The sequence below is a fragment of the Chanodichthys erythropterus genome, chromosome 8, assembly GCF_024489055.1.
Source record: "Chanodichthys erythropterus isolate Z2021 chromosome 8, ASM2448905v1, whole genome shotgun sequence".
Taxonomy (NCBI): domain Eukaryota; kingdom Metazoa; phylum Chordata; class Actinopteri; order Cypriniformes; family Xenocyprididae; genus Chanodichthys; species Chanodichthys erythropterus.
In genome coordinates this window covers 3541609-3564852 of record NC_090228.1, presented here as the reverse complement: position 1 = coordinate 3564852, position 23244 = coordinate 3541609, and the positions used below count along the sequence as shown (strand labels likewise).

The following is a 23244-nucleotide window of genomic DNA, read 5'->3' as shown; positions in this document are numbered from 1 at the left end:
AGCGTCTGTGTGTGCTTTCATTCCTATACGTGTATAACAGCACGCACACACACACAGATCAGACACTTTAATAAAGGAGAAGCTGAAACGACAAAGGTGAATCATTTTTATGCAAATCATTCATTAGAGATGCTTGTTTGAGATGAAATCTGAATATTTTACCATCATCACTGAGACTGTGAAACTAATTACTAATGAGCCAATTACCCAAACAGCCATGTTAGAAATGAGAAAATATAAATCTCAAATTGTGAGTCATTCTCTGCACCACATAAATCTGCAGACACATCCATAGGTCCCTTTACTTTTGGATTTCTGTGGATTTGCATAACACAAATAAAGTACATGAATAAATGTCAGTTTGACTCTAATAAACATCTGAACATGTTTCATTTAATCAGTGCATTAGCAATATGACCAAAAGTATTATCACAATATTTTTTCCATATCATTTAATATCGATATTTATCACCAATATTAATTTACCATTAATGAGAAAGCAAATGCTTTCCACATATTTGTTAGACCTTGAGAATGAATGTAAACACATTTTAGCATAGAGTATTGATATATGTCTGTCATAACTTTTTGAAGTTGAACCGAACTTTTATTTTGACGGTTTGTCGTGAAGATCTTTCAGTTTCAGTGTATTTGACAGTAGTTTTTCTCAAATGAAATGGTGAAAAGCTTGTGAAATGACTCAGTGCAGCTCAGGAGATTAAGTTCATGTGTTCATGTCCTCATTTATAGACACGGCAGACACTGAACACACAAAAATGTTGGGTTTTCATGTTTTATGGGGACTTTACATAAACATTATGATTTTACATAGACATAAGGGACACACACGCACACACACACACACACACACACACAAAGGTTATAATCGTTAACAAAAACAAACGAAAAAATGAAAACTAGGTGGGAAAAAACATTGTCGTTAACTGAAATAAAAATAAAAACGAGGCATTACAAAAAAAAAAACAATAACTAACCAAAACTGTAATGTGTGTTTGGCAAAACTAACTAAAATAAAATAAAATTATAGTTTAAATGTCCTTAGTTTTCATCTTTGTCAATGTCTTTCATAGAGAAAATAATGTTCAGCTGCATTTCCTTTCCCTGCGTCTCTCACTCACTCACTCACTCACACACACACACACACACACACACACACACACACACACACACACACACACACACACACACACACACACACACACACACACACACACACACACACACACACACAGCCCCTCCCCTCCGTGCACACCGCGTCTCCATGAGAACGAGTGTTCGACGTTGAAAGCAAGTTCGCGAAAGGTTGGTATCTCGTGAACACCTTTACACAATCACACATTAAAAAGTGGTATAAAAATATTTTTAATTCTGAATATAATTTTGTCAGTGTGTTAAATTCGACCCGAGAAGCGATTGCTACTTTAGAAAGTTAACTAGTCGCAAGTTTGAGGTAAAATGCACTTGGGTTGTCGATGTCAAAACACTATATAAGCTGTGATTCAAATATCAAATCATGTTATGTCAGTTGTTTACTCTTACACTGAATGTTTGCTGCTTCAATCCAGATGAGTAGGCTATTGTATAGGGTAAATTTAGTATAGGGTGTGAAAATTGTACAGCTGTGGTATTAGGGTGTGAATTCTCTCTTTCTTACCCATGCACACTCACTCACAGCACACACACACACACACTAAAAAAAATTGAAAAGCTGTATTTAAAGTTTAAAAGTTGTTATTTGTCATGTTTTTTTCTCAGATTGAGCTCCCTGACAATCTGACAGAAATGTCTTCTTGTGGCTCAAAAATGGGTTGAATACATGCGGTTCATGTATGTCTTCTTCAGTCTGTTGGCACTTTAGGTTTTTTACTGGCACACGTCACTTACACATTTTACTGCGGAGTGTTGAGACTGTTTACATATTTGTGCCCATATGTACATTTTATGTACTGGTTTTATTTTTGAATGAATATTCTCTATAATTGTATGATGTTTTTGTTGAGTTATTATTACACAATACTTTTTCTGACCTTTTTGAATCTTGCCCCTGACAAATAACCCAAATTACAGAAAAACCCTTTAACACTTAAACTAATAAAACTAAACTAAAACTAAGCATTTTCAAGAAATAAAAACTAAACTAAACTAGCAAACCAACTTTAAAAACTAATTAAAACTAAACTGAATTTGAAAACAAAAAGTCAAAACAAAATAAAAACTAATGAAAAATGCAAAACTATAATAACCTTCACACACACACACACACACACACACACACACACACACACACACACACACACACACACACACACACACACACACACACACACACACACACACACACACACACACACACACACACACACACACACACACACAGGTGAATGTCAGCTTCTTACCTGGGGTGACAGGGTTCTCTCTGCTCTCTGCATGATGCTGAACACACACACACACACACACACACACACACACACACACGTCACAGACAGACACACACATCAAGGGTCCGCCAGGCAGTGTTGGTTTTGGTGTTGGTGAGATTTTGTGCGTTGGGACACGTTGGCAGCAGACAGACAGACGGCATGGGAAAAAAAACAAAAAAAAAAAAAACAGGAGGAAAAAAAGCAGAATTAGTTAAAAATGACAAACACATAATGACACACAAGACACTGGCAACAAAATCAAACTGAACAGAGCAAGAAAGACTAAGCAGAATAAAAACAAACACACACACACAAACATAACACAGTCCGGACAATGTGGATTAGCAAAGATTATAGTGAACAGAGATCAAAGCCATGACAATACAAAGCTCTGGAATTCTGATTGGTCGGCACCTCTGTCAATCACAGTACAACAAATACACTTGAGAAAGTAATTGGCAAATGAAGCCGGTTTGAGGTCATGTAGGTTATTGTTTGATTAATAAAGCTATTAGAGCAGTGCTTGATGGCTGTCGTCAAATTAAACCTACAGAAATGTGCACAATCTGTTTGTACAATGTTGAGCAATCAATATCAATGCTCTCATCATGAACATAAATGACACCTCAAATTGTGAGGATTATTGTTCATTTGCTTGCATAATCAAAGAGAACATATTTGGCATATAACTAACTAGTCTAATCATGTCAGTCTGTCTGCATTTATGATACACCAGCATGCCTAATCTGTTAAAATATTTTAGCTCTGTACAAATATAATTTAATATCATTTAGAGTGGATTGAAAAGCACAAAGCTCAAGGATTTGTAATGTTTGACCACTTATGACAGTTTCAAATCTGTTTTCAGCATTACTGGGATTAAGTACAAAAAAATAAAACACAGAATCAATCCAAAACCTCTTTCACTTTGGTGCATTGAATTGTGGGCAGTGTTGTTATTTTTAATTTAACTAAGGCTAGTAAAAATAGTTTTCGGAAATAAAATAAAACCAAAAAATAAAAAAATAAAATAAAATAAAATAAAATATATATATTTTTAAATATAACAATTTAAAATAAAATAAAATAAAATAAAAAACAAAAATAAATAAAATAAAAAAGTAATTTAATTTAAAATAAAATGCATTTTTTTCAAATAAAACAATTTAAAATAAAATAAAATAAAAAACAAAAATAAATAAAATAAAAAAGTTATTTAAAATAAAATACATTTTTTAAATAAAACAATTTAAAATAAAATAAACAAAAATAAATAAAATAAAAAAGTAATTTAATTTAAAATAAAATATGTTTTAAAAAATAAAATAAAATTTTAAAATAAAATCATTTTTATTTTATTTAATACTTTTAATTTAAAATAAAATTAAATTAAATTAAATAATATTATCTAATAACTAAAAATAATAACTAAAATTCAAATTAAAACTGAAAATATAAAACCAAAAGCCAATTCAAAATAAGAATAAATACTATAACAGTATGTAAATAATACTAAAATAACACTGCTTGTATGATATACCCCTAATGTCTATACTTCACATTTCAGCACATGCAGTAGGTCATCTGACTATGTGATATAAAAGGAAAGCTATAATATTCAATGCACATATAGTATCCCATTCCCCAGCTCAGGAAATAAGATAAAACTAAAGCCATTGTAATCAAAACGTGTCCCTATCATGGATAATGGCATGTTTTCATTGCACAGCCGGGAAAGCATCTGTTCGATAATCCTTAAACAACTCGATGTCTGCTCCACTTCCTCCTGCAAGAAGCTTCCAGCATCTGTGTTGATGTTACTGCCCATGTTTGTCTATTCTGTTTCCTGTCGCTCTCCCAAAATTCTGACTATCAGATACAACAACTTCCTGCTGAAGGCCACAAAAGTTCCCATATACTGTAGTGATCATCTGAGCAATTTAACCAAACCGTGACTATTTCCTTTAGGTTATCTTCTAGATAATCTGCTATATAACAAAGTGACTGGACGTTTCTCCTATAAATATTTCTATTTGATTATATCTGAAATTTATTTTGGCAGTCATCTGGAACTTACCACATGCAAAGCAAAGGCGTTTTGGCTATCAATGCCACTGTTGAAATGCACGATTCAATGTCAGCCCTCATTAATTTATTCAGTGAGCAAAAGTGTCTGATAATAGGACGGTTAGCAAGATAGAGCAAGTATTATTCAGCTGGTCATGTGATGTCGGTCTGCATGAGGCAGCTCATTACCATGTGAATGAATTACTGACGTCTTTTATGACTGAAGTCTTCCTCTCATGTGAGCGTACATCATTTTAAACTGATTTTTAAAAAGCACTTTCCATTTATTTAGAGGTCAAACTTTTATTACAAATTGCAGAGTGCACCTAAAAATTCACACAGCGGAGCAAATCGTACAACCTTTCTGTGGCTCATACATTACCATTCACATTACGTTTTGCTGTTTTATTTTTACAGAAATTAATACTTTCATTTACCAATGATGCTTTAAACTGTTTAAAAGTGACTGTAAAGACATTTATAATGTTACAAAAGATTCTATTTCAAATAAATGCTCTTTTGAGGTTTTTTATTCATATCCTGACAAAAAATATATCATGGTTTCCAGAAAAAATGAAGCAGCGCAACTGTTTTCAACATTGATAATAACTAGAAGTGTTTCTTGAGCAGCAAATCATCATATTAGAATGATTTCTGAAGGATCATGTGACACTGAAGACTGGAGTAATAATGCTGAAAATTCAGCTTTGATCACAGGAATAAATTACAGTTAACAATATATTAACATAGAAACAGTTATTTTAAATTGTAATAATATTTCACAATTTTTACTGTATTTTGATCAAATAAATGCAGCTTTGGTGAGCATAACATACTTCTTTTTGAAATGTTTTGAATGATAGTGTATGTGGTCAGACTCAAAGTCAATCAGTACAGCTGATGGTCTCAGATCGCAGAACAAAATAAAACAAAACCATCTATAATGCTGACTTTCTCAAGGTTTCTCCAGGACATATTTAGTTCTCCTGAAGTGCTGGTCCGTTGCAAAATTATGGTGATGACACTCGATTCTGTCTGGAGAAATGAATCAATGCAATTGCTCATTCCCGGCACCACACGGAGTCTGTTTATTCAGTTTCCAGCACTAAATATGAGAGAAAAATCAACATAATTCTGCAGAATGAATTTACATATGGTCAAACAGAGCTGAACATATGATCAAACTAGGAAAAATATCCACAAAATGAACATGCAAAATGAACAGCATCCAGCACGTCGATTCGATCAATCTTTGCATCAGCATGGTTTCTGCTGAGCTTCCTCAAGCTTTGACTCATTCAATCCAAGTCAATATACTCACATAGTGGGCATAATGAACGACAAAAACAGATACACACACACACACACACACACACACACACAATAAGCACATTTACATACCGATAATAACTCCAAAAAATCAGCTAACTGGATTTAACTGTTGTCCTTGTTTACATGCAAACCAATAACCTGGCAATACTAGTAAACAACATTTTACAAGACTTTATCAACCTTATTCCTACGCCCCATGATGCTTTGCACGAATTATGGGTGTAACTTCCGTTAAGCTGTAAACAATCAGTGAAAGGCTCGCTCTATGAACGCAATAATACGTTTTTTTATAAACTGGGTACAATGAGATGACATTATTCTACTCACCCTTCAACCAACGAACATTAAAAGGACATTAAAAGCATCAACAAGGTACTTTCAACAGGCCATGAAAAAGCACGATTCTTTCCACAGCAATAACGGATGGGTTAATACAACTATAGTGATATATATCTGTATTATGCAATATACGTTGCCTTAATAAAGTGTTCATAAACTTCAGCATTGCGCAATACTATTCCAAAGTGATTTCCATAATTTTTACAGATATTACATTTTATTTACCTGTGAAACAAACCTGGAAAGAGAAGCGAGGCTTTGAGGAGAAAAACACGAGATTCTTCGTGCATTCCAGTGAATATTAATGGGATATATTGTAAATTATATGGGAGGAACAAACCACAAATGTGCAGTATATGTTGTCCTTTTTCATACTATTACAGCAGTACGCAAAGGGACAAAAGAAAATAATCACGAGGCAGCGACTGAAAAGAGCTCACCATAGATATTCTTGATATAACGTTACGTTAAAATACCAAGCGTTACGTTATTCTCACAATGTCTGAAAATAAAACATGAAAGAAAAATTGACAGCTGATTCAGTCAAACTGACAGATAAGCTTTATTTGTAGGGCAACTTTATGATCTGAAACGATTCATTTCAGTCTTTTTAAATGGAAGTTCCCCAAACCGAAAGTGCAACCCATAATTCAGGAATAAAGTGGATAAAAAAAATCTGGTTATTCCCCGGTAGTGACATCAAAATGTAATCATTCCTGTATCTGAGTATTTCATTTGTAATTATCAGTATTTTGACTGTACCACTTCTACTTTGGTTGCACGTAAATGAGAAAACACATTTTTTAATTTTTTGGGTCAAGAAAGAGTTGGTGTTTTGCAATATATTTCCTCCACCAGTTTTAAAAATGCTCACTCTGTCTAGATGCATTTAAATTAGTTACATATCACACATGCACTGCAATAAGCCAACATAACGCAGTTAATGTGTTTACATGCAGGGCGAAATCAGGGTAAGGTCCAAAAATTTAGCAGTGTCGATTAGTTTATGCGTAAACAAGACCTATTATGCTTTTTAACATGTTCAGCTTTCTTTAGTGTGTAATGTTGCTGTTCCAAAGCACAAAGTCCCTCCAGCTGGAGTTATTCTCTTTATCAGTGCGGACTAGGGGTGTGATGAGATCTCGTGAGATTAAAATGTAACAAAACTTCTTGTGGGGGTGAAAAGCTGTCTTGCGATATTGCCATGATGCAATGTGAGGGCGAAATTAGGATAAAATATGCCACCGCTTTGTTTACATTATGCCTCCACTGATGTTTTACTTTTTATAGAAATAAAAACAATTTGATTCAGTTCGACAACAGTCGCTTTGTCCTGACCAGCTCACGAGATGACTGACGAGACCATGGCGGAGGATTCGTTGCACAACAGAGCCTAAGCGTCTGATAAATGTCTTATCTTGTAGAATACGCGCTCAGCACCGCCGCTCCCTATTCACGGAGTACGTGTGATCACGAAATCATACGCAAAAGTAAACCGCGAGCGCGCATTCAAATTTCAATACCCCCGCGTTTTGAAAGCGGCTCACTGATGCATGCAAATATCTCCCAATATGAAAGCTTTCTTAGGCTGGGATGTGAAGTTGTAACCTGTATCATGCTTGAAAAAAAATGTGATGACTTTGATTATGGTTGCACTTATTGTTTGCACTTAATAAGACTAAGAGAAAACAGTGTTATTAATTTTTATTTGCTGCAACAATGTCAAATATGTGAAAAATATGTTTTTTTTGAACATTCAAGCATGAAAACCTGTTCTAGTAGAGTCCAAATGTAAAAGGGCATAATAGGTCCCCTTTAAGCCATTTATGACTTTAGTACAATAAAGGAAAACGGGTTAATATGTTTACATGACTACATGCATTGTCAGCTTATTAAGCATAATTGGGTTAAGAATGTGCATGTAAACATGCTCAATGAATATTATTTAACTAAATACAGTCAGAGGAGTATTTTGTAATTCAAGGTGCCTGATGTGACTAACTACGAAACAATATTTCACAGATGCACATTTTCTCACTGATTAATCTAAATGTGCTTTCGACACGGCTCATTGGTCTTGTTTAACGTTTAACTAAGTTTCCTGCCCCAGCTGTCAACATTTTGTGAAACCACCTTGATTTACAGTCCTGTAAATGACTGTTTAAGCATCTCCTGTAGTGAATTCAGATGAGTGAAGCGGCCTGTGAAACAAAGACGACAGCTGATGTTTTAAACCCTCAGCGTTCGGGTGTTTTCCAGCAAATCCACAGGGAGATTAATGTGCAACACTCAAGAGCATTCGACGTCCGCTTGCGCGCACAAACCCACGTGCATATCAGCAACAGTCACAGTCGACAGGCCTGTACGTGACAGCACAGTGTTCCTGCAGGATCAGCACTGTCATGACATTAACACCAAATCACAAAACAACAAGAAAAGGTCACAGATGCACCTATGGTCAGAGCAGAAGATTCCTAAAACACCTAGATAGAGTCATCACACTCATCCGGAGGCAGTATAGTCAGTCCTGAGGGCACAATTAAAGAAAATTAAAGCGCTTTTAGAGCACTGTGACTCACAAAAGCTTTTAGGAATGTGCAAAACTCTTATCAGTCATTCACCAAACCACCGACTAGTTGATTTTAAAATATGTGGATTTTCCACATCCTTTTTGGTCTTCAGAAAGTCATGGATAATTAGGCTGTTAGCATAAGATGTGCATTCAAAAATAGCTTTTTAAAAGGAATACTTGTAACTGGACTCAATGAACTCCGATTATGAACAATTTCATAAGGAATTATTCTGATACACAGAAGAGAAGACAATTATGTAGACCAACCAAAAAGTAACTATGCCTTTATTCTTTCTGTGTTAAACTGACGTGTGTAGACTGTAGTGCTTTCAAATGTAATTAAAATATTATTAGACCTTTTAAATGTTCTTCCGCATCTCTCTCTCATTTTGGGAGTTTGTTGTCATATTGGGTCAGATTTTTAAAATGCATCAAGCTGCCCTCAACTGTTTTTTGTGTTTTCTTCTCAGTGGTCATATTTTAATATTCATGTGTCTGTATAATGAGTGTGTTGCAGGTCTGTGTTTGTTGTCTCCCCTTTTCTCGTTTTGCACTGCTCTGTGATGAGCCACACATTACGTAATCAAGTTGGAAAGGTCACGTGTGATGTAGGCGGAAGTACCAAGCAACTGTTTACAAAGCGAACGTGTAAAAAGTCAAACGCCCTTTACAAAAAAAGATAAAACAATGATGTCAGGCGATTATGAAGTTGAGATGGAGTTTTTCATCCTACAGTGGTACTTCTACCTACGTCACGCAACCTTTCCAACGTGATTACGTAATGCATGGCGCATCGTCAAGATAAGCATTTGTGGTTAAAAATAGGGATGTGCACAAATAGTCAAATATTCGTTCTGTAATTAATATTCGAAAAATAAAAATACTATTCGAATTTTACTATGTTGCTTGGCTGGCCGTAAATGCAGTGAATCCATGATAAATCCTAAGCACTAAAACTCGCAGTTATAACTAAATGCAGCGGGTGGCGCTGTGGAGCGTGTTTAACAAGTTTATTTTATTTGATCGTCACAATGTTTCCGTCTGCCTCGCAAAGTTTGGAATTACTTAGATGAAAATGATTTTACAAAATTAAATTATTATTATGAGAAACTTATGAGAAAGCACGAGAGAAATCTAAATACCCGTCGAGTGAGGAAAGACAGCTGTCCATCACTGCATTCACAACAGGTAAGCGCAGCTTTAAATTATCCCCTAGTGAGCCAAGATGATAACTTATCTGATAGCAAAATGATTTTGAGACATACGTTTCCTTTAAGTTTCATGGAGGGAGACATATTTACAAACAGAAAACAAAGTGCTACTGTTAGAAACTTAGCTTAGCACACAGCTATATAGACTATTATTATCTTTGTGTCTCTGCAACGTCTGTCAGCACAGCTCGTTTTCTCACCCGAGCATGTGGATATTATTGTTTTTCTCAACATGAACATGTGAAACAATATAAACACGATAACCATATACTGACTTGAGTGTATTATGTACCTTAAGTTTTGTACGATAACTGGCGCTGTGCTTTATAAGCGTTTTTCCCATGCGCGCTGCTTGAGCTTAAATGCTTTTGTTCTTAATATTTTCTGTTTACACATATTGTTTAATGCTTTGAACTAAAAGAAAACCTTAAGATATAATGTAAGCTTGTTGTGTATATTGCCTAATTGTAAGCTTGTTCAGAAATAGTTACAAAATATTGATGAATATAAAACAATAACGTCTTTCTCGTTTAACCTCATTTAAATAAACGAATAAACGAATATTCGTTTTTTACGAGCCCAAATTTTCGAATACAATATTTTGGAAAAATGCCCATCCCTAGTTAAAAAGTATATACATTTTAAATTTTTTTTAGAAAATGACCAATCATTTCAAAGCAAATCAAAGCAAAATGATTGTGACAGAAAAAAAGTCCACAAAAATCAGATAATATTAAATTCAACCCATTCAATTCTACAGTAGTACAGGGGATTACACTCATTGTTTATGGGACTGTCACGCAATCAAAGCCTATTGGTCTAAAGTTGTTGTTGAATTGAGTCACATATTTGGCTTGTTCTTAAAGTTGGACCCATTATCAATACTTCTAGGCCTTCTACGTAAATGCATTTCCAATAAACATGCCAGACGGCTTTTTAACTTATTAACTTTTGCTGCCAGGTCCATCTTTCTGTGTATTCCTCACAGTTTCTGTTGGTCCAAAATCCATTATTCTTTCTGAATAATCATTATATTTCAAGAGATTATTTTTTTGGTTGTTGTGCAAGGAAAAACGCAGCAAACTATGTGTAAAACGATATTTATATGACCAGGCAGGAGACTTGGGTAACTGGATGCAAGCGGTATGTGATAATTGCTGAAACTTGCCTTTCAACAAATCATGTTGCACAATGGTAATGCATATCACTTAATTCATTTTCATTAACTGCTGATCTTTACTCATGATCCAGCTCACTTGCTTATAAATGCATTTCCTGTTTGTTAGATAAATAATATTCCAATAATCATGTAAACAAAGAGGGGGATGCAATAAAATTGTCTACAGCAATTGACAGCCTGATACAAATGAAAATATTTCAAAGAATTTGGTGTCCAGTCAAAAACTCTTATTACATAAGCAAATAAGTGTAACAAGAATGCTTAAAGAGAAAGGGAGAAAGAGCTGGAGAGATGGGAGAAAGAAAACACAGATGGAGAAAGGAAGGTGAAGATGGTGTATAGAGTATCAATCTATTACCGGGATGCTTTCAGACGCATCTCATTGGCTGGTAATGGGTTGGGATCACAGTGAGGTGTTTTGGTCCTGAGATGGATCCTATTACCTCTGCTGTGGTCCTGCTGATCTCCGGTCAGCCTTAATATATGCTGGCCCATTTCACAGACAATTTTAGCACCAAATCTCCTTGAAATTGTGTTCTGTTTGAGAGAACATTGTGGAGGCAGCAGTGTGGTAATGTCACTGAAGCACTACTTCAGGGTGTGAATGTCAATGAAGTCTGGGAAGGCAGACGCATCTGATCGGCTAATGCTGTCTGTCAGCTGGTGGGAGAGGAGTCAGCAAACACTTGCTAATGACAGACGTTTAACATCACACGCAGCTGACGGGAAAGAGGTGGAGGTGACAACTGTAGAAGATGCCAAAAGATGAGATGCCAAGAAAGAGGAATGGAGGAAAGGTGAAGTTTTACTGGCAAAGAAGCAGTGCAATAAAAACAAACCGATGCCAGCAGGACAATACAGATGGAAAATAAACAAATCTAGTTTTGCATTTAAAATGACTTAAGAGTGAGAGCGGTCTAGAAATCATGGACGCTTGTTTCCATTACTAAATAAAAAATAAAAAAGGCATTTGCGAATTATAAAGTGAGAATTGCAAGATAGAAAGAATTACTCACAAATGCGAGTTATCACACAATTCTGACTTTATATCACACAATTCTGACTTTATATCTCGCAATTCTGATTTCTTTTAAATATAATATATTAAAAATAATATATAAATATAGAAGGAAAGGTCACTTGCCCGATCGGATCAGTGCTGTAGGGTGTGCGTTATATATCGTCTATGATATCGTACTTGTTGATTGAACGATCTAATATTATCGAGTATGTACCTCACTTTACAAAAACCAAACAAAAGCACACACATTGAGTGCACGCATGCACTACGTGACGTAGTCCAGTAGGTTAGACTAGCGCGCGTGCATATTTAGAGTGTACCGATTCACTGCGTGATTTAGTCTATTAAAAGGCCTTTAGAAAGCCCCAGAATTCAAGATAAGGGGCAAAAATGCCCCAGTATATATTTCATATTTATGTAATTTAATATGGTTAACCAATATTACACAAAGAGCGCCGTTTTCCTCCATATATTAGCATGATTACAAATGTGATATTGATTTTATTCAGAGTACAGTTTAATGAACAAGAACTTAATATTAAGTGGCATACATTTAAGACACCAAATCGTCTGTTTCGCTGTATTTCACCAACGAAAATAGTTCCAAATTCCACAGAATTGTTTTGCGTCTCTGAGCAACACTTCCTGAATGAATCAGCTGTTTGAATGAATCGGTTGAATCTCAATGATTCACTCATTAACAGTGATTCGCTGCCACCTACTGGCGGGTTTAATTTCACATTTAAAGTGTCTTCATATTTCAAATATTTAACATTTTATATTTTTGACTATCTGTAACTCTTCTTGACTGATTAATTTTAATAAAGTTTAATCTATAGTTAGCTATACATTAGATTACAATTTCTGTACCTGAAAATCTCCTGTTTAAACCTACATGAAAAACTTGAAAAGCACCTTTTATTTCATTTATATGTTTGTTCTGTTGTATCTATTTGTGTGATTACTCGTAATTTGATTATTTGTTACTATTTTATTACTTACTGTTTAAAATATAAGTTAATGTAGTAGCTTTTGGTGTCATAACCCTATTTATTGAGGTTAAATGTAACAAAGACAACGAAAACAATAACTATGCTTATTTTATAGGCCCATTTTCTTGTCTTTTATTAATTTTTTGTTGTGGGGAAATTTTGGCAGGGCAAGTAAAAATTTGAACCACTGTTCAAAGATTTAATAATTCAGTTTGTATGTTTAAGAATTCAAAGTTTTCTATATTAAATTTTTGTGATACCATTTTTTATATGTTTGAGAATTATATATAATAAACTAAAAATGATTTGTTAAAGTATAGTGAGTACACCATTTTTTGTGCTCAAATTCAAATTGTGCTTTGTGTATTTTTGGGGCATCATGTCATCACGGCAAACACCATTTTCTTCAGAAAATGTACAAATCTAGTTTTCTATTGTTGTATTAACACACAGGCTGTGAGACTGGTCATCATGCCATGAGATGGGACTTTCCACACAGAAGATGTCCTGATATGGACACAGATACACAAATGACAGAGTGACAGAAGCCTGCTTTCTGAACAGTACAGTCATGCTTTTGCCAACCATCCGCAGAAAAACCACTCGTACAGATTACCCAACAGCTGTCTCATGTCCAGCAGTCACCAACACACACACACACAAATGCACGCACACACACAGTCTCTATGCAAATGCTGTTACTATAGTAAAACTCTGGCGTCTAAAGTTGCAACATTACCGCAGCCCACAGATGATCAGAGTTCAGTAACTGTTTAGAAAAAATTAAATAAATAAATAAATCACACAACACTCCTGTCTGCACGTCTACATCCCAACAAATTTATACAAGATCATACAAGATCTCATAAGACACAGCTCACTCATATCACCGCAAGACTCAGGATCAACATAGAATCCCGTCTACACCCAACCAGTCAATCAATCATCTGTCTGCAATCTGGATGTATTAAGAGAATAACAGAGAGAAACGGAGCCCTATCCTACCGTTAGCAAGCCTGAGTGGTCTGCGAGGATCATACAAACACACACGGTGCGTGCAGGACAACACAAATCGCTCTGTTCTCGCGCAAGCAGTACTGATCTACTCTTTCCCACACACTCCTACATCTCAGAAGCAGCTCCTCCCTGTTTCTCTTCCCTCTCTGTTGATCATTAGATGATTGTCTGTTTGCTCAGTGTTTCTCACAGCTGGTCAGTCAGTGAACTGGACACAATGAAAACATAACAGACACTATATACTGCACTTTAACACACACACCTCTACTTAGGTAGTAAAATGCAGTATTTTGACATTTTGTATTGAGTTATGTATTAACAATATAGTTTTATATAGTTAATACTTTAATTCAGCAAGGATGCATTAAATTGATCAAAAGTGACAGTAAAGACATTTAAATGGATTTCTATTTAAAATAAATGCTGTCCTTTTGAACTATTTATCAAAATAATCATGACAAAATTGTGTCAAGGATTCTACATATTACACAGATATTAACGGCTTTAATCAGAAATGTTTCTTGAGCAGCAAATCATCATATTAGAATGATTTCTGAAGGATCATGTGACACTGAAGACTGAAGTAATGATGCTGAAAATTCAGCTTTGATCACAGGAATACATTATGTTTTAAAAGATATATATTCCAATAGAAAACAATTATTTAAAATTGTAAAAAATATTTCACAATATTACTGTTTTACTGTAGTTTTTAATCAAATAAATGCAGCCTTGGTGAGAATAATAGACTTTTTTCCAAAACTTTGAGATCCAAAACTTGTGAACTGTAGTGTATGAATGGTTTATTTATGACAGTGCTGTTTGCTTTCTACACTACAGTTGACATGACACACAAAGTTTACCTAAAACACCTTCTTATATTTATAAACCACCCTGAATATGTCTGAGCTGACATCTGGATAATTGCACCAACCCATCATGATGACTCATTTCCATTTTCCATGAGCTATGTATTAATAATTTATCATTTATCATTCATTCTTTCAAAGCTATTGGCTATAAACCGCTTCATGAGGCCATTACAGAAAATAGAGAATATAAATAACTTCACATTAAGAAAATACTTACAATCTGAACTAAAACTCAATGCGATTAAAGATTATGGCTTTCTGGCTTTATGGCTATTCACTTTATACAATCAGTAAAAAGAAACTCATATGAAATAATATGAAGATATTGACAGACTATGAATAGCGGAAGCAAATAAATATGATGTTCTCTGAAGATCCTAAACTTCAGTAGATGAAATTACTCACAATATGCTAATAAAAAACTAATTTATTCACATTTACATAAACATGAGACTATTTGAAGAACGTTTCCAGCAGGTCATGATGAGCAATCATTTTAATTTCTCTGACGCCGCTGAATTTCTAAATCAAACTTTCAAGTGGTGTTTGTGAGTCTGTATTTAGTCGAAACATCCTGTTCATGGCCTCATGAGGCTGACATCTGCTGTCAGATACGAGGCGCTCGAAGTTTGTGTCGTCTACCCGCCTCCAAAGACAGGAAACAAGTGGCAGAGGTTTCCTGCCAAACTGAGTATCACTGTCTTCCTCCATCTGATGTAAAATTATCACCAGCATCATCCTGTGTTTCCTTATCGGTGCGCATATATAAACATCAGACGAGGACACAGGGTCAGTCTGGTGAAACTGTGATGACTATGTGAAATGCATTCAAACTTCAAGAGTCACTAAAATGATTTCAGATGTGTTTGATTGTGTTTCATATGGAAGCTTGTTTCTGCTATATAATAAAAAATAAAAAGGTAATTGTGACTTTTTATCTCAATTCTGACATAATTCTCGCAATTGTGAGTTATGAAGTCAGATTTGCGAGTGTAAAGTCAGAATTACATGATATAAAGTCAGAATTGTGAGTTATAAAGTCAGAATTGCATGATATAAAGTCAGAATTGCGAGATAAAGTCAGAATTGGAATTTATAAAGTCAGAATTGTGAGATAAAGTCAGAATTGCAATATATAAAGTCAGAATTGTGAGATAAAGTCAGAATTGTGAGATAAAGTCAGAATTGCAATATATAAAGTCAGAATTGCAATTTATAAAGTCAGAATTGGGAGATATAAAGTCAGAATTATGAGATATAAAGTCAGAATTGTGAGTTATAAAGTCAGAATTACGTGATATAAAGTCAGAATTGCGAGATATAAAGTCAGAATTGTGAGTTATAAAGTCAGAATTACGTGATATAAAGTCAGAATTGCGAGATATAAAGTCAGAATTACGTGATATAAAGTCAGAATTGTGAGATATAAAGTCAGAATTACGTGATATAAAGTCAGAATTACGTGATACAAAGTCAGAATTGTGAGATATAAAGTCAGAATTGTGAGATAAAGTCAGAATTGCAATATATAAAGTCTGAATTGCAATTTATAAAGTCAGAATTGTGAGTTATAAAGTCAGAATTACGTGATATAAAGTCAGAATTGTGAGATATAAAGTCAGAATTACATGATATAAAGTCAGAATTACGTGATACAAAGTCAGAATTGTGAGTTATAAAGTCAGAATTGTGAGATAAAGTCAGAATTGCAATATATAAAGTCTGAATTGCAATTTATAAAGTCAGAATTGTGAGTTATAAAGTCAGAATTACGTGATATAAAGTCAGAATTGCAAGATATAAAGTCAGAATTACGAGATATAAAGTCAGAATTGCGTGATATAAAGTCAGAATTGTGAGTTATAAAGTCAGAATTACGTGATATAAAGTCAGAATTGCGAGATATAAAGTCAGAATTACGTGATATAAAGTCAGAATTTTGAGATATAAAGTCAGAATTACGTGATACAAAGTCAGAATTGTGAGTTATAAAGTCTGAATTGCATGAAATAAAGTCAGAATTGCGAGTTATAAAGTCAGAATTACAATATATAAAGTCAGAATTGCAATTTATAAAGTCAGAATTGGGAGATATAAAGTCAGAATTACGAGATATAAAGTCAGAATTATGAGATATAAAGTCAGAATTGTGAGTTATAAAGTCAGAATTACGTGATATAAAGTCAGAATTGCGAGATATAAAGTCAGAATTGTGAGTTATAAAGTCAGAATTACGTGATATAAAGTCAGAATTGCGAGATATAAAGTCAGAATTACGTGATATAAAGTCAGAATTGTGAGATATAAAGTCAGAATTACGTGATATAAAGTCAGAATTACGTGATACAAAGTCAGAATTGTGAGTTATAAAGTCAGAATTGTGAGATAAAGTCAGAATTGCAATATATAAAGTCTGAATTGCAATTTATAAAGTCAGAATTGTGAGTTATAAAGTCAGAATTACGTGATATAAAGTCAGAATTGTGAGATATAAAGTCAGAATTACGTGATATAAAGTCAGAATTACGTGATACAAAGTCAGAATTGTGAGTTATAAAGTCAGAATTGTGAGATAAAGTCAGAATTGCAATATATAAAGTCTGAATTGCAATTTATAAAGTCAGAATTGTGAGTTATAAAGTCAGAATTACGTGATATAAAGTCAGAATTGCGAGATATAAAGTCAGAATTACGAGATATAAAGTCAGAATTACGAGATATAAAGTCAGAATTGCGAGATATAAAGTCAGAATTGTGAGTTATAAAGTCAGAATTACGTGATATAAAGTCAGAATTGCGAGATATAAAGTCAGAATTACGTGATATAAAGTCAGAATTGCGAGATATAAAGTCAGAATTACGTGATATAAAGTCAGAATTGCGAGATATAAAGTCAGAATTACGTGATATAAAGTCAGAATTGCGAGATATAAAGTCAGAATTACGTGATATAAAGTCAGAATTGTGAGATATAAAGTCAGAATTGTGAGTTATAAAGTCTGAATTGCATGAAATAAAGTCAGAATTGCGAGTTATAAAGTCAGAATTACAAGTTATAAAGTCAGAATTGCGTGATATAAAGTCAGAATTGTGAGATAAAGTCAGAATTGCAATTTATAAAGTCAGAATTGTGAGATAAAGTCAGAATTGCAATTTATAAAGTCAGAATTACGTGATATAAAGTCAGAATTGTGAGTTATAAAGTCAGAATTACGTGATATAAAGTAAGAATAACAAGTTATAGAGTTATAAAGTCAGAATTAAGTGATATAAAGTCAGAATTACGTGATATAAAGTCAGAATTGTGTGATATAAAGTCAGAATTACGTGTTATAAAGTCAGAATTGCGAGTTATAAAGTCAGAATTACGTGATATAAAGTCAGAATTACAAGTTATAAAGTCAGAATTGCGAGTTATAAAGTCAGAATTACGTGATATAAAGTCAGAATTACAAGTTATAAAGTCAGAATTACGTGTTATAAAGTCAGAATTGCGAGTTATAAAGTCAGAATTACGTGATATAAAGTCAGAATTACAAGTTATAAAGTCAGAATTGCGAGTTATAAAGTCAGAATTACGTGATATAAAGTCAGAATTACAAGTTATAAAGTCAGAATTGCGAGTTATAAAGTCAGAATTACGTGTTATAAAGTCAGAATTACGTGTTATAAAGTCAGAATTGCGAGATATAAAGTCAGAATTACGTGATATAAAGTCAGAATTACGTGATTATAAAGTCAGAATTACGTGATATAAAGTCAGAATTACGTGATATAAAGTCAGAATTACGTGATATAAAGTCAGAATTGTGAGAAAAAAAGTCAGAATTGTAAGATTTAGTCGTTGCACTTACCTTTTTTATTTTTTTATTTAGTGGCGGAAAAAAGCTTCCATAGTTTCACATCCGTTTGAATGTCAACAAACATATATAAAATGTTAAATTAAATAAAACACTGACTATTTTTTAGTTATAGAAACTGTAAATTCATTGTGCAACTCAAGGAAATGTTGATACGGTCTATGTAAACGGAAACTACACAGTCTCACTTCAGCAGACCAGGCTGTGAATATAGGAAGAAGTCAACAAACAAGAACACACAAACTGAGCTCCAGTAACAGTTAATGGTGAATCTCGGGATAGAGCTCAGACCGAAAGTATGACAAACGATCCTGTAAATAAGGTCTGGCTCTCGGGTCAAGGTTTACTGATTTATCCAGCAGATGTCATAAAATAGCTGTATTTTACATCACTGCAGACTTTTACAGCTCATCGTGTCTCTCTACGTTCAGATGATTCAGGCAGGAAGGGTGTGAGCTTTATAACTCAAAGCACTGGAGTAATAATGCCAGTCGATTCTTATTTTCAATCCAATTTAGGCGTCATGGCTGATCAATTACTATTACATTATGCGCCCATTAACAACAAAGAACAGCAGCCTGAAGAGAATCGAGGACTGGAATGACAATAAAACTGAAAAGTGCTAAAACACTGTAAAAAAATAAATTAATTAAAAAAAATAAATTGTTAGAGTACAGATGAATCTCACAAAAACAAAAGTTCAAGTTAATCATTGTAGCCAATCACAGACTTATCTGTTGAGCTTGTGAACACAATGGCCAATCAGAGGTGTTTACGAATCCACTCAACAGTATTTGATATCTAAGTCGGTACTTTTGACAACACTGGGATGGATGGATGGATGGATGGATGGTGCAATTACATCCCATTTACAGGGAACCAGTAAAATGTCTGGTGCACAGTGACATCCTTCACTCCCACCAGAGAGCTAAAGATCTGATCTCAATGTGGACACTAAATCTTTGGGAATACACGAAGTGATGTTTTCTGACACGTGTGAAGCAAATGGAGCTGGAGGAATATAAACCACACTTTACTGTAATTAACAACAAACAAACAAACCCCTTATAGCTCTTGTTCCTGCAAACGGCTTTAATGGCTCATGAATAAAGTAAATACTTACACAAGACCTACACATTTCCTGCTCAACAGACATTTATTTAGGTTAATGAAAGTGACAGAAAGCTCTTCTGTGTATGTGGCTTACAGGTGCATGGTGGGTAACACCTGAGGCTTGTGTGTGAAAGGATTCACTGGCAGTTTGCACACTAGCAAATAACCAGAAACGCAATGCAAATGCAAATGCTCAATATGTGCTTCTTGTTTTTTCTGATCAAAAGCAATGTGACATTATTTTCATGACAATTAAGATTTTTAACCATGAATTTTGATTATTGCAATCCCAAAAATTACATATATCATCTTTTACCTGAAGTGATTCGTATTCATATAACAGTATTGTTTTGTACTTAAAGATTTTTAATCTTTAAAAAATTTATTAGCATTCATTAAATGCAGTGCAATAAATTCTACCATGATAAATGCTTCTCTTAATTTAAATATATATTTTGAAAAATATATAATTGCAATATAATCATTATAGGTACAGGCAAATAATTTTACACAACACAGTAATAAAAAAAGGGGCTTAACATTTTATAGATGTTATTAAATATATTATTTGGGGTAGTAAGAAGTATCCCAGCATGCATTAGTTATTTGTACTATTCATTATTCACAGGCTCGCTCTCAAACACTGACAGCTGAGGTGTATTTCTGTCTTTTGTAGTCGCTAATGGGAGAGAAAGTGTGGTGATTTTAAAGTGTGTCTGGTGTCAGCAGTGTTAGCTTTGTTCTTGTCATTGTGAAGGCCGATACATGCTTATGTGAGCTCTAATGGCTCATTATATTCCCATAATGCATATGTGTGTGCGTGTGAGCGCTCACCTGAGCTCTCTCAGGATCACCCTGAGACTCGGCACAAGACTCCATGTTTCTCCAGAGACCGCCGGTCAACGCTGTTCACAGATCTGCATGTCTGTGGAGACACAAACATACTTACTTTTAACAATTATACTACGATGCATGTTTATGACTGCTGATTTAGGCTAGCCAACCTGCTTAAATCATAATTAAAGTAAAAGTTCAGTCAAAAATGAGAATTGTTATTAAAGAATCGTATACTTGCACTGTGTCTGAAACTGAATGCTTCCCTACATTTTATCATGCAAAAAACAGTACGCCAACAGAAACTGGCATTAAAAGCAACCAACCACAGTTTGTTATCTCACGTTTGGTAGTCTCCAGACAACTACAGACCCTTTTGACGATTAACGTACTTCTTTATAATATCTGGCGCATATGGCCCTTATTTGAAGCTTGATGTCACTCGACATGCAGGTGCTTCAGATGATTATTTTCTTCTCAATTAAAGGGGTTGTTGATTATGATTTCACTTTAACTTTAGTTAGTGTGTAATGTTGCTGTTTGATCATAAACAACATCTGCAAAGTTACGAAGCTCAAAGTTCAATGCAAAGGGAGATATTTTCTCTTGTTGTTGTTGAGCAACCGAATCACGAGCTATTAAAGCTCCACCCTTTTCTGGAAAGGGGGCGGGGAGCAGCAGCTCATTTGTATTTAAAGGGACATACACAAAAACGGCGTGTTTTTGCTCACAAATTTGACAAGCTATAATAAATGATCTGTGGGGTATTTTGAGCTGAAACTTCACAGACACATTCTGGGGACACCAGAGACTTATATTACATCTTGCGAAAAGGGGCATAATAGGTCCCCTTTAAAACAGCCCTTTTAAGACAGGATGAAACCATCACACTGGCATTTAAAGCAACCCAGCAGGTTTTTTTTTAGCAAAATTCCTCACATATTTGCTAGTCTGGACAATTACAGACCATTTCTTGACAGTTGCCACTACTTTTCCAGCATATTTCATGACAATATCTGACGCAGACGAGCTCAAACACTCGTCAAGCAGGTTCTTCAGATCATTTGCTCTTCTTCTCGGTTATAACTGCCTCTTTATCTCGACTATCACACAGTCAAACAGCCCACACAGTGAGAATAAGCAGCATAAGCATCCTCAGGTGGCACACAGACCTGGATTCAACGCATGGCCTGTCAACTGCTCAGACCAAACTTTCACTAGCGGAAACTTTTGATCTATAATTAGCAAAGTAGGTCATGGAGGGGGAAAAAACGATGGAGAGAAAGCAGAGACGGTCCAGGAGGCCTTGCAGGCTGTGAAATTGTAACAGTGTGGCGTGATACGGCTCAATTTACACCCTTTAACTGACCTGACGTCCTCTTGCCTTTTTATTGTGTATATAATACTAGTCAAAGGGTATTTTTAATGTTTTTTGAAAGAGGTCTCATAAGCACACCAAGGCTGCATTTATTTGTGCAAAGAGTAAAAACAATTAAATATTATTACAATTTAAAAATGATGATGTTCTAATTTAATATATTGAAAAATGTAATTTATATCCAGTGATCAAAGCCGAATTTTCAGCATCATTACTCCAGTCTTCAGTGTCACATGATCCTTCAGAAATCATTCTAATATGACAATTACATTTTAAAATATATTAAAATAGAAAAGGGTTTTTAATTTCTAATAATATTATGCATTTTTACTGCATTTTTGATCAAATAAATGCAGCTTTGCTGAGCATTAGAGACTTTTTTCAAAAACATGAAAAAATAAATAAATAAATAAAATAAATAATTAAAAACGTATTAATCCAAACTTTTCACCGGTTTGTCAGATCTTTCCCATATGTAGGTTGTTTCCAGTCTCAGACCAGGATATAAAATTGTTTGAGAGTCACAGCTTACTGACTGGTCAACACAATGTGTGTGTGACTTCTAGAGAGACCTTGTCAAATTAACACGCCAGCGGGATGCAACCAGAAACTGGCAGACAACCGTGTACCGACATGCTACTGAATCAACATTCATGCCTCTTGAAACTGAATATGAATCACACAACTGCTGGGAAATATCCAGAGCCTGTGACTGAAACACATCGGCCGGAGATAATGGTCCGCACGTACACACACACTCTCTGCAGACCAAAGGGAATGGAAACAGCTGCAGGCGCGACTTCAAAGGAAACTTCAATGCGTTCAGTGAAACACAAAGCCGGTGCAGGTGAAAGGCTGTGGAGGGGCGCACTAGTCTGAGAACGGTGATTGAAGCAGCGGGCAGTCCAGCTACCAGGAGCGGTGAGGAATATTTAGCTCTCTAAACGCCCCTCTGTTTATCTAACACCTATTCTGCCCATTTACAATGCTAATTTCAGTCACCGAAAGCGCAAAC

The 23244-nt window shown here is 34.6% G+C and overlaps 1 protein-coding gene across 6 annotated transcripts in view; it reads right to left on the bottom strand.

The window, feature by feature from the left end:
• The window catches only part of osbpl8 (oxysterol binding protein-like 8), a 78235-nt gene that overhangs the window by 36091 nt on the left and 18900 nt on the right, over nucleotides 1–23244 (bottom strand). For 2 of the 6 annotated variants that reach the window (XM_067391464.1, XM_067391462.1), the window contains exons 2-3: nucleotides 20852–20942; nucleotides 2418–2454 (exon numbers count right to left, since the gene is read on the bottom strand). In XM_067391464.1, the coding sequence (XP_067247565.1) occupies nucleotides 2418–2454; nucleotides 20852–20896 (82 nt within the window). In that variant the 5' untranslated portion in view covers nucleotides 20897–20942. Of the gene's footprint in view, nucleotides 1–2417; nucleotides 2455–14160; nucleotides 14582–18898; nucleotides 19109–20851; nucleotides 20943–23244 lie in introns of those variants that run through there. The other 4 variants (XM_067391469.1, XM_067391468.1, XM_067391463.1 and 1 more) reach the window with 4 other exon arrangements.